General features: G+C 41.2%; 1 protein-coding gene across 3 annotated transcripts in view; it reads right to left on the bottom strand.

Annotated features, from left to right (window-relative positions):
- Window positions 1-12,670, bottom strand: part of UBE2F (ubiquitin conjugating enzyme E2 F (putative)) — a 90,059-nt gene that overhangs the window by 66,319 nt on the left and 11,070 nt on the right. For 2 of the 3 annotated variants that reach the window (XM_009900832.2, XM_054171868.1), the window contains exons 3-5: window positions 11,816-11,845; window positions 9,387-9,452; window positions 1,836-1,903 (exon numbers count right to left, since the gene is read on the bottom strand). In XM_009900832.2, coding sequence (XP_009899134.1) covers window positions 1,836-1,903; window positions 9,387-9,452; window positions 11,816-11,845 — 164 coding nt within the window. The remainder of the gene's footprint in view (window positions 1-1,835; window positions 1,904-9,386; window positions 9,453-11,815; window positions 11,846-12,670) is intronic. The other variant, XM_054171875.1, reaches the window with a different exon arrangement.

Raw genomic sequence — 12,670 nt, 5'->3', positions numbered from 1 at the left:
AACAAAGAAGTAGTCAACACTAAAACACACACAAGCTAGCAAAAGTCATCTGTATTGCCATATGCAATTCTTTGGTGAAGAGAAACTTAATAAAACCACATAACCAAAACCATCCAACTGCAAGCATGATTAGTACATGTAGGTGTTTTAGACTGAAGTAGATCAATGAAGACAGGCAGGATCTTAAACACTTCCAAAAAACACCACCAGCTTGAGCATACTCCTTGACCTCACTCTACAAGGAGAGAACAACTACCAGAACAAAGGAGGGGGAAATTGAAGGCCAGTTCAGAAATGCTACAGTCCTCAGATAGCCTGAGCTTTTACAAGATGCAAGCTCCATGCATTCATAGACTGTAAATAAAGGAGTATTAGGAAGCTTATGAAGGCATCTCCTGCAATACGAAGCCAACTCTGCTTTCAGAAACAACCTTTCTACTCTACTAGCAGTGTTAATGCACTGTTCTCCAAGCTCTGTCTGGGAACTCAAGCTATTACATTCCAGAACAATGCACCTCCTTTTTATGTGCATGCAAACAACGCTGTGACCACAACTACTACCTGTATATAATGCTGAATTTAGGCTTGGTGCATTTGCACGAGCCAAAGGTCTGCCTGGAAACACTTGTCTGGTATCCTCCACTACATGTTCTTCAGCCTCTCTGAAAAAAGAACTCTGAACTATCAGAACCAAAAGTAAGAAAAAGAGAGAAAGTAGAATGATTGGAAAAAAGTTACTAAAGGAAGCAAAATTATCAAAACCATTCAAAAGAAAATAAAATAAAACTCATATAACTAATTGCAAATACTGCAGCTCAAATGAATCTTGTTTCCTTACACACCAAACCACTGTGAAACAGAGTGGCAAGTGTAATTCCTGAGAACCAGATGTACGCCCCAATCATTTCCCATTTCTGGAGTCAATCTTTGCTGTTTCAACAGCTAAACTCTGAAAACAATACCTCCGTTATTTTTACCACACTTGCAAGGTTCTGCAGTTTCACTAACATATAATAATGAAATACCAACTTGTGCTTGAACAGGCCAAACTGTCTGGAGCTTTCCATTTATCTACAATAAGATATCACAATCATTTATATGTCCTCTGAAAAGCTGTTTACCTAACCACTGAAACTGGTAACCCAGTTGTCTCAGTATCACTGAAGGCTGTTGGGTTGTAACCACTGGATTGCAAAACCACAGCCAGGGAAATTATTATTCCCATGCCCTTGGACTCGTGCGACACTGAACCCAGAATTGCATCCCATTTTTAATCCCCTATTACCAGACAGACTGACAAACTGGAGTGAGCCCAGCAGACAGCCACCACGGTGGTGATCAGACCAGAGCACACACAACAGAAGCAGAGCTGAGAGTCCTGGATTTATTTGGTCTGGAAGAAGGCTGAAGGTGGGGATGCTATTGTTGTCTACAACTACCCAGTGGAAAGGTATAGAGGAGACAGAGTCAGGCTTTTCTTAGAGGTGCACAGTGATAAAGCAAGAGGCCACAGACAAGCTGCAAAAGGGCAATTTTGACCCATTATATGAAAAAAATTCAGAAGGGCAACTAAATGTTGGAACAGAGGTCCAGAGAGGTAGTGGAATCTCCATCCCAAGAGACTGTTAAACGCCAACTGGCTCAATGCCTGGAGCAATCAAACACTAGCCCAACGTCTAGAAGGAGTTCAGATGACCTCCAAAAATTCCAGGCAATCAAGATTTTTCTACAAACTCATGATATTTTAGTAACAGACAGAAGGTCCTTTCTTAGTCTGAATGCCACATTCCCTCTAAAGTCTTATTGCCTAAAGATGTAAAATGACAGATACTCACCACCATGTTGTAGGCATCAGGAACTTCAATTTCAAACTGAAACTTTCCACCTTGGTAATATCCCTCATCTAGAAAAGAAAACCAACAAAATTAAACAGGAGACTCAACAGAATACGAAATGAAATAGCATAGGACTGTCATCAAATATCTAACACAGTCATATCATAACATTAGCTGCTGCTAGTCCAAAGGCAGTATGAATGCAGTGTCTCACTCCCCCTCCAAAACCTTTACAGTGGAAATTGTAAATCAGAGTGACCCAGGAAAACCCACCTTCCTGATCAGAACACAAGGCAATACCAAGCTCAAGGAATCTTTAAGCTTCTCATGTCTGTATGAGCAATATCCTGCCACGTATCAGCCCTATGGCATGCCATACCGCACCACCAGCCCTTGGAATGAGATGGATACATACTTCACTTTGCAAAAGCGTGCCAAATCCTGCTCCTGGATTTAGCACATCTTCTCAGATGCATGCTAGTAATCACATAATCATAAGCAGTATGAATAATGGTATGCAAAAGCATGCTTCAGAGTGTACTACAATAAAAGAGCCAAGTTGCTCTTTTGTTGTAATTATCCTAGGATCATATATCAGGTAGGAAAATCTGCCTGCCTCTCTGTCAGCCCCAGACTCTATACTGAATTATTAAAATAGCTAAATTTTAAAATATGAAATCTGAAAATATCTAGTTGCATTTAACCAGAGATAATATAACAGGGTAATAGCCAGTCTGCAGTTCTTGAGATGGTTGTGCTTGGAAGCTGAACTGCTTCTAAGTGATCTAAAGTGTGTCTGCCTAGCATTGCCATTATGGAGAGGTGTTGTTTTTTTTCATTAAGAAAGAGAAACAGAGAGATAGCCAGACTGGGACACCTCAGGAATTCTCTGGGTCAAACCACCTTCAGTAGTCTCTGCATCACACAGTCCGGCCACAGTGAAGGCCTAAATGTCAGGAAGGCTGGTCATCATTGTGCGACATAGTTTTTTAAATATTGAAACCAACACTGCAAAGGAAAGTTCTGTGAAGCAATCCACACAGTTTACAGAAAGATTAAAAACAGTTTTCTTATTATGTAGCTTATTCTAAACCACACAAAAAAATCCATCTATCTCCTCTACTATAGGCCATCAAAATCTTCATTCAGAATGGTGTCTTGGACCTGCTGCCTTCCCAGTCCCCTACATAGTTTTAGCACAACGTTAATTTCCTTGTACCAACTAACACACCACATCCACTTGCTCAAGTTTCACTCCATGCTACAATCTCACCACTGTCACCACAAGCCTGTAGCTTCCACACGGTAATGGCCACAGGCACAAGACAGCGGCCAGCTTCTACTCTCCTCTTTGTTGTATCTCATTATCTGACTTACTGAAAAGGAGAGGATACCACCCTGTAAAATATCAGACTCTCCATTGTAGGGGGAAGAGAGCAAGCAACTTCTGCAGCTGCCTCCACACTGAATTGCGCAGTGCAAAGTTGCAACCTGTCCAGAACACAGGCTTTTCAAAGGCATTTCCCCATTTCCACTCCAATTCAGTTCTGAACTATGTTTGATTTATTAAGCAGTCTTCTCAGACACACAATGCTTCACCAGAAGGTAAATCCAAATGCACCAATTTTTATGGGAAAAGCAAGATAAAAGCATTTGTCTTTTGTTTCCAAATACTCTACTGATTTTTATCTCAGTGTAAGGCATTTCTAAAGAATGAGATGTAAAAGGTGAGTTCTGATGAAACTGCTCCCTGCCAAATGAAAGTGAGACACTGTTTTGGGAAGGAATGATTAAGGAAATAGATAAGATTTTACTGCCTCAGTGGACAATGCTGTTCACTTTCTCTGCTGTCTGAAGCGTCTTCCTTTTGTCACCTGAAACAATCTTCCTGTCATTGAAAAACATCATTATACCACTACTTGCCTCTGTTCTTATTATCTATGCCAGTACCTTACTGGATCAAAAGCTAGGAAAAATAAGGAGAGAAATTATTAGAACACAGTCAGAGTCCTGCCTGATGCACTAACATTTGGAGCACAAAACTGGAAGCTGAGGCTAAAACATGGCAATGATCTGGGGGAAAAACAATCAAATAAATAAAACCATGAGTTGAAGTAGCAAGCACATGAAGAAAACTAGAAAAATATGTAGAGCCAATGCAATTTTCTTGCAATTCCCAGACAGCTAGGGTAGTTTGGAGGTAGCATGATTGTTTGAGTGTCCTGTTCTTCAGGGAATTAATCAAAGGCCTGTTTTCTGGTTTACATGCCATCAAATGGCACACATTGGTGAGCACAGCTGAGCATCTAAACACTGCCGACTCAAGAAGCTGCTATTAAAAGTACATCCTTTGTGGCCTATGTTAATTATCTTGCATTTTCTTTTAAAGAAAAAAAAAACCAAACCAACAAACCAAAAAACAATTTGAGTTTAGTATTTTCACAGCATTCTTAGCCAAAACACCTTAAAAATGCAAACTACAATTCAGAGTCAGGCTGTTAATGAAACTTGAAACCAGAGTGGGAGAGATGGTTGCTCTAGTAATAGGGCTTGAAGACATAAATTTAAGCAGTAGAAGGAAAACTAGATCTCAGACACAGTCCCTTTTTTGCAAAAGTCTCCTCTGTGGCCAACTTCCTAAGTTATGTGCTAAAGCCATTTTCTTTGACTCTTATTTACAGTACTTTCCTCACTATGAGCTTTGCCAGAACTTCAGTTTTTCCCACCACTGCTACACGCCTCAAAAAATGGAGGGTCTTTGTCACCATCTGTATTCATGCAGTGGGATACAGGGGAAGAAACTACCATGTAGGCGAAGGTCTTTATTGGCTCAAGATGCTGTAAGATGACTTCATTGTGAAGGCTTATCTTGTTAATGCGTTGCAAGGTTTCTGGCTGGGAGCTGAGGCTCTCCAGAGAGAGGAATTTTTAATATACATTTGAGTGATTAATGATGAGCAGCACACTTTATTGCATTGTTCAGTGAAAAGATTTACAAACATACAAGGAGAATTGTGAGGGGAAAAATAGCAAATAACAAATTCAGTAGGGTACCCAGTGTATTTTTTTTGATTAGTGGTAGCATGGCATGATGCCAAGATAAACCTGAAACAAAAGGGGTAGCTGTAGTGCAAGACAACAATGAGTTGTCTGAGGGAAACTCAATCACAATAAACATATGGAAGTGACCTGCAGTGTGAAGTGCGATGTCCAAAGTGCTCCAAGTCTTCCAGAGAATTTTCAGTCTTATACAGAATAAGTAATTTCATAATTAATACATAATGAACCTCTAATGGTCTCTGGAGGTGCTAATACATGGTTAGAAAGTGCCTGAGATAATCTAAAACTTTTTTGCAGAGAAGAGGTATTCTTTCACCATCTGATCCTGCTGCCTTCTGCTGACACTGGTGATAATTTAACCCCTCTGAAGACCATTGCATCTCAGTAATCCTGCAGGAAACTCTGCACTCATTGTGTGAGAAAGGGCTTGTACTCTTCAGCTGAGCTCACCTTGTCTGATTTCATCCTGCACATGGACACGGGGAGTTTCTGCTGTGGCCAGGAGGAATTAGATCCATCCTGAGCTAGGTCTAAAGGGTGAGGAAGAGCAGAGAAAGCAAAGAACAACTGTTCAGCTTTCCTCCGCCACCTTGTGCCTCTCTTAAGCAATGTCAAAGCGATTTTGCTGTCTGTGCTTGGAGTTAAGGGCCTACCTTAATGCTCCTGCACACCACAGACTCTGTGTACATGGTGTTTTCAGTATGCAAAGGGATGTGGAAAGTGGTTTTGCTCTTGCTGCGTGACTGGCAGGAATCTGACAGTCTTTTGGCAGGCTCTCCTCCCTTGGTGCTGCTCTTGGATATTTCTTTTGGACAACTGTATTCCAGGGAGCATTCTTTAAATCTGAGGATTTTTTTGGACACATCCATCAGCAGGCATCCATTTCACATTAGTGGGGTGGAATACAAAAAGCTGCTGCACACTTTGCTCCGAGTCCAGAAAAATCAAGGAACTACTGAAATTAAGCCAAGGAAAATAATCCTCTGCTGTTGGACTTCCTGAGCAACCTTAACGAGAGTTGGTGTTTCCTCTTTACCAGGCTGAATCAGCAGTACACTTCTCCCTGTGCAAGCTGGTGTTCTGTGTGACTGCTTATGCTGGGAAGTGATCCTTGGAAACAGTGAGGAGTTCTGACAGCTGGTTAAAAAGCCATTATAGTGGGTTGCATAGTGAAGGATAAAGTGCAGTTAGCGGTGTACTGTCGGGTAACTTGGTGATGCTCGATCCGTTTGAACTCTCAGGAAATACTGGACCATTTCCCTAATTTTCTAGATTGTGCCACTAGATATCCATCCATGGTGCACTGCAGAAAGCTTTAATGTAAAGGAATCAGAATTTCTCAGGACAAGCAGCATTTTATGTGAAATAAGCAATCACTCTTGCTATGACTTTCTACAATTTGAAATGAAATTTAAAACTCACTGTCACCAGAATAATTCTGTAACATTAAATACTAAGAAAAGGTTACTGGGAGAAGTGGAGAGTAAGAGAGCTGAGAGTATTTGATGGTAAAGCTTATTTTTTTATTCAAATTAATCCTTTTTTTGAGAACACTAAAGAAACTTCCTTCACTGTCCTTTCAAGATCAGCCACATTTGAAGTGACTGCATAAAACAATGCACCCAAGAACAGAGTTTCTCAGTAACAAGGCTAGAACACGGACTGCAAAAAGTATTTCTGGAGTTAAATACCTTCAGTCAGCACCTCATGGTACCCTGACAGCTGACTACTTTCAGAAATTGCCTTGGTGTAAGGTTCCTTATAGAATGTGGTTACAGAATTCCAGCTCTCATGTTAAATCAGAATATAAAAACAATGTAAACATAAAATCATTAGCACTCCTCTACCCAATCTGTCACAGAAAGGTACAGTCTCTGTAACTGCAGATAAGGAAACTGATCACCATAAGAAGTGAGCCAGCAAGAGCCTCTGCTGTGCAGACTACCAACCCTGGCTTACTCACACTTACTACAGAAGCTCTAGCAGTAAGAACTGCAGGGCAGCACTAGACATGCCTTGGGAGCCCTAGCTACACTGAGCCCAGCTCTTGTTACACAATTGGAAAGCAGCAGAGGTATTTGCAAAGCACTCCTTTAAGAACCAGATTTATGACCAGGATTTCTAGAAGTAACACAGGTCCTCAATACAAGAGTGTTCCAGGCAGGAGGAGGAATCTTGACAGTCCAGAGGAAGTGCCAGTTTTCATGCAACATGGTTTCTACACTATAACAATAGTTGCCTCAAGCAAAGACTTTGGCCTATTTATGCAAGAAAAACTCTTTAACAACCACTTAACTGTCTCTCTGCTATCTTACAGAAAACTAAGATTTAGCATACTCTGAAAAAAATCCCCAATAACAAGGGGAATCAGAGTTAGAAAGATTTTCTTGGCATGGGTTGCATTCTGCCTTTAGAGAGCTGTGCTGAGATGCAGCTGATCACAGGATTCTGTACCTGAATTACACACAGCTGAAAATAGATGTTTACTTCCATCAAACTGCAACTGCACAGACTTCAGCTGTGCTGCTATATTTAGCTTAACAAAATGTTAATTAAGATCATCTCATTCCCAAGACCATTTCAGCAATGAAGCTAAACCCATGCTCTGCACTCAATGACTGTCTTCTGACTACAACACAAACCAAAAAATGACTGTATTTAGACCTTAGAATTAGTATGAGGAAGCTATGACTGCTTCAATTCAAGACATCCCTCACCCACACAGTGACAATCCTGTCAAGTCAATTCTCTCCCAAAATATAAGGCAGCATCATATAAACTGAAGGGTATCTGGTGCAAGCAGACTAACATTGGTCAAGTGAATGCGAGTATCTGTCATGCACAGAATGAGAGGTTAAAAGTTCTGTAACAGCACTTGCATTTATTTTTGATTACACTGTCTAGGGCAGCCTTACTCAGTTTTCCATCACAAAAAGGAGTCGCATGAATGGCCATGTTAACAAAGACCACCCAAGATTCCTACTGCCGGGGAAGTACTAATTGATTTTGGGTAATAAGCAGCAACAGTGACATCTAGTGCCCATTTGACTTCAAGATCCTGAATTCTATCACCCTGCTCAGTGTAAACCATTATTTCTCTAGGTAAGACATCAGGATGTCTGCCATATTCCATCTGAATTCTGTCATCAATAAGCATCTACAGAAACTGCATCTAGAAGAATTAGGTGGCAGGGAGACACTGATCCCAACACATCTAACTCAGGGTACTTCACATATCAATCCTCCAAGTAGCTGCAGAGTCTCAAAAGGTAACACAGCAAAAATAAGAAGTGCATGTGTGTGGAGGTTTGAAAGGAAAGGCTCTGCTTTCCCTCCCCCACTGAGAAAGAGACCACGGCTAAACCCAGTCGGAGAAATGAGAGTATATTTTACAAGGAAACAGATTATATGTAACACAACAAATACAGGTATTTTACAACATATACAGAAATATACAGCAAATAAACACAATCAGAAACCAGACCCCCAACAGAGGGGGCTTCCCCCTATGCCCCCTTCACCCCCCTACCTCCCTTCTCCCCCAAAGAGGTAGAAAAGAGGTAGAAAAGAGGGGTTAGCACAGCAGACAGAGGCCTATGCACAGGGAGTTGGTTTCTTATCTCTTGGCAAGAAGCCCAGAAGCAGATCCAGCTGAGAGGGACAGCGAAGAAAGGAAGACTGAGAGAAAGTTCCAGCCGCGCTGGGACTAACCTCGCCTCCCACCTTAACTTGGCCAATGAACTTCGTTTAGAATACCAAAATATTTTATAAACATTTAGCCAGTGTGCCCCTTTCTTAAAGGCACAGCCTCAAACTGCCACAATGTGAACTTTAAATAATCTTCCACGCAAATGCCTCTGTAAAACACAAATACAACTTGCTATTCTAAAATGGACAGCTAGGCAAGCAAACTCTAACTTCAGATAGCTATTAAGAGCCTTAGGTGGAAATGGTACACTCCAAAAATTATTTTATTGCTTAGGATGCCAGCAGAAGCTTCACAGTGTAGTTAAGTTGTATTAATAATAAAAGATCCAATTTCCACATAATTGAATATTCAAAGACTTCAGACATGCCTACATTTGAAGTTTTCCAGCAGTGTTATATATCATCTGTCTCTCCACCTCTGCATAATCAAGCAATCAGTAGGAAAGAAAAAATCTGCACCACACAGGGCTGCAGGACAGTAATTTCTCTAGAAGTACTCCAAGATTTTCTCAGCAATTAAAACGAGGCGATTTGCATTTGGCTGAGAAAAAGTTTTAAGTGAGCAAATGAGCTGAGTATTTCCTAAACATACTTGATTTTGGTGGCCTTTTTATTGGAATCAAGATCTCAAATCCAGCCCAGTTTCTCCATTGGTCTTGTAAAACAATCACTGTATTACAGCCAATCTTTCTTTGACTGGAAAGCTTACTCTATTCTTGAGCAAACTTTCGGAATTACACTTCCTAAGCACCAGCACACACAGAAACAAGAAGCAAAAATTACCTGGGATTACAGTTAGCTGAAAGTAATGAAGCTTGTTTGGATCAGGAAAATTCACTTTACATGTACCTGTGAAGCAAAGGAACAATTTACATCAGACAATTGGTTTTTCACTGTTAGGAAAACAATTATATTACCTTTCATACTGTCCAAATTCACTCCTCTACCTTTCAGTCAGGTGATTCCCTCCTACACTTTGTCTCTAAGCATTTCCCTACACAGCTACAGATCACCTGCAGTGATGCCACTTCACTTCTTTGAACTTTGAAGAAGCTTATTTCCATTGAGTAACGGTCTCAAAGACCTTGCAATACCAAAGGACTTGTTCTACCTCGTAGGTTGTAACTACATGCGAAGACAACAGCATGTAGAATGAGCATCTCTTCCTTACACATTTGCACACAAACAGAAATGATTACAGACTGCAGTCCGCAAGAAGTCATGCCACCATGGCCCTGGGCTAACAAAGCATTATTGATACCTGCAAAGTATAATGAGATACAAGCTTTACTGAAAGCCTCACCCAAAAGCCCATGAAATGTCTATCCAGCTGTCAAGATGAACAAGTTTCTTCTGCGCAATCAACTACATGCATTAACAGCCAAAGTTACGGAACAGCATTACAACACAAACCCTGTTTTTATTCTCAGACTAGATGAATTTAAGAATAGAAAGGAGAACACAAGTGGGGGGGTGGAAATTAAACATCAATCTGATGAAACTAGTCAGTGGTTTCAGTTCAACAGCTGCAAGCTCACAGCATAACAGCCTTTTGTTTGCATTTGATGACACAAACCAAGTTGCACAAAACTGGCCTTTCTTGACTATGACACAGACAAGCTGTCAAGCTGGCACTAGAGGATGTGTATATCAATGGATACATTAGAATCTATGTCAAGCAGCCTTTAGCTTCTTAACCCATTGAGCTGTCTGGTCTCTTCCGTAGTCAAGGAGCTACATTTCTGAGATGTAGAGCCTATTTGCCTGTAAAAATAACTAGAGCTGTACACAAACCCTGGTAATGCATTCACATTGCAATAATGACAAACCCTGATGTGTCCCACTATCAAAGAATCTAAACAAAAAAGTTTAACAGAAGTTAAAAATCACTGAGTAAAGTCTCTATAACTGCCTTAAAGAAACATGTGGATACTGAAAGGAAGTGTTAAATAATTACTTTTCCTGCCCTCCCTTTTTGCAGCTTCTGTTCTGTCTTTTCCCTTTGGTATTCCTTCCACCAGTCTGGACACTGAAAGACCTGACTTTTAAGATCTAAGCATTGATCTGGATTTAGAATCATTAGCAAGTAGAAAAGGCTCATCAGAAGCAGTACACAGAAATATAATCCGGGGGGGGGGGGGGGGGGGGGGGGAGGGGGGGGGGAGGGGGGAGGGAGCGTGTGGAGGGGAAATGGTAAAAGTTTTCATTAAATGGGGAAAGACTAGAAACATCCCAAGCTACCTGCCAGCATAATCAGAGAGAATAGTCACTGCTTTGCCTTTCAGGATAAGCAGACGGACAAGACAGCATGACTGCACAGCACGGTAACAGTCTGCATGTACGCTCTGCCTGCTGCAAGCGGCTCTGCCTCTCTCCCTGCAGGGAAAACATCTTAGATTGCTCTGAAACAGGAACGTGCACCATGGGAAGTTATGTAGAGAAAGCAATGGTCTCTGAATGCACCCCTGAGCGTACCAGGCAATCACTTGTGCTTGCCTGTATTCCAAGAATTCATGGCAGAAGGATGCTGCTCTGGTCAATGTTTGAAGGGAAAGAAAATTTGGCAACAGCTCAGCTTCACTGTCAACAATGACCCTTAGCAACGTATGCAGATAGGTAAGAACTTTACTCCCCTTTGTAAAACAGCTATATGTTCTTCTGTCCGTGACAGGACTAGGCTTTCTTAGGCTAAGGAACAGAAAACCTAACTATCTATTCTCAGTTTAGCAGCAATGAGCAATTTCACAATTAACACACATCAGGTTACAGTTTGCATGTGAAGTGAGAAAAGCACTAGGTCGGCTTAATATGTTTCCTGAGAACAGAGCTATTTCCTCTGCCTCTAAATCAGAATCTGTTTTGAAACAGACAGAATGAAGAAAGTAAAACAAACACACACACCACACAAAAAACCCCAAACAAACCAGGAACAAGGCAATAAAGGCACTTGCCAGTTTCAGGTATCTTTTGGGTGTTTCATGAGAGGGAGGCTACCACTCCATCAGCACTTAAATTCAGGACCCAAAGGATCTATAATGCTTTCCAAGGTCCACCTCTCTACAATCTTTTATCAGGGAGCAACAAAGCAAATCCTGAGCAGCAGGGTTTTGCACAACTTCCCCTAAAGTTAACAAATATCATTAGCATTCGCACTGCAATCCAAACATTTAGTTTGATGATCCCTTACCCTTTAAAATGCATGCTATACTTACAAGGTAAATTAGCTTCAAGTTCTGCAACCTCTGTTGAAAGAAGAAAAAAAAAAAAGAGAGAGATAAATACTGTTACTTATGCAAGCATAAAGCCATTCTTGAAGACCAAATTGGCAGATCTAATTTAAGCCACCCTGTAAATCACATTTTACTTAAAAATATAACTAAGCTGCAAGGGAGTTTTACCTTGAAATTTCTCCTTAAGCCATGCAATTCATTACTAGAAATGCTCATTTGCCCTGTAGAGAAGGCAAATGTATCCTACTGTGATTAGGAGGTTCAGCTCTGCCAAGACTGAAGCATCAAAGCTTCTAATACACAGAGCATTGGCATTTCAAAAGGCATATCCAAACTTGCCTACATAAGGCACTAAAACACATAGAGCCAGAATGTCAAAGCCTGCAAAACACAACGGCAGAAACCCCTCAGGGAATCCAGGTGAGAGTCCAGTGATGGAAACAAGCACAGGAGGTTCACAGCCTGCATAAGCATCACTACTCTCCAGCAGCTACTGCCAATGTACTTCTGCCATCAGCTACACAGGGCCAAGGTTATGAGCAGCTTTTATAGGGAAGCCTCCAGACATGATGAAGTGTCCTGCACACTTGAAAACAGCTACTGAAACCCTAATTCGAGGGCACCGTCATACTAGCTGTGGTCCTGCCTGCAGAAATCAGCATAAGGAGCACCAAAAGAACAGTGAAAGACAAACTTCCATTTCAGGCACCTGGCACTGCAACATGCACTAGTCAGTGACAAAAACTACATCCACTGAGCAACTTTCCCCAAACCACTGCACTGCTGAACAAACTGAGCAGCAGTAGGAGTACTTTGCTCCTGTGCCTGCTGGATAGT

This window comes from Dryobates pubescens, chromosome 2 (genome assembly GCF_014839835.1).
Source record: "Dryobates pubescens isolate bDryPub1 chromosome 2, bDryPub1.pri, whole genome shotgun sequence".
NCBI lineage: Eukaryota > Metazoa > Chordata > Aves > Piciformes > Picidae > Dryobates > Dryobates pubescens.
This window is presented reverse-complemented; position numbering and strand designations above follow the sequence as displayed.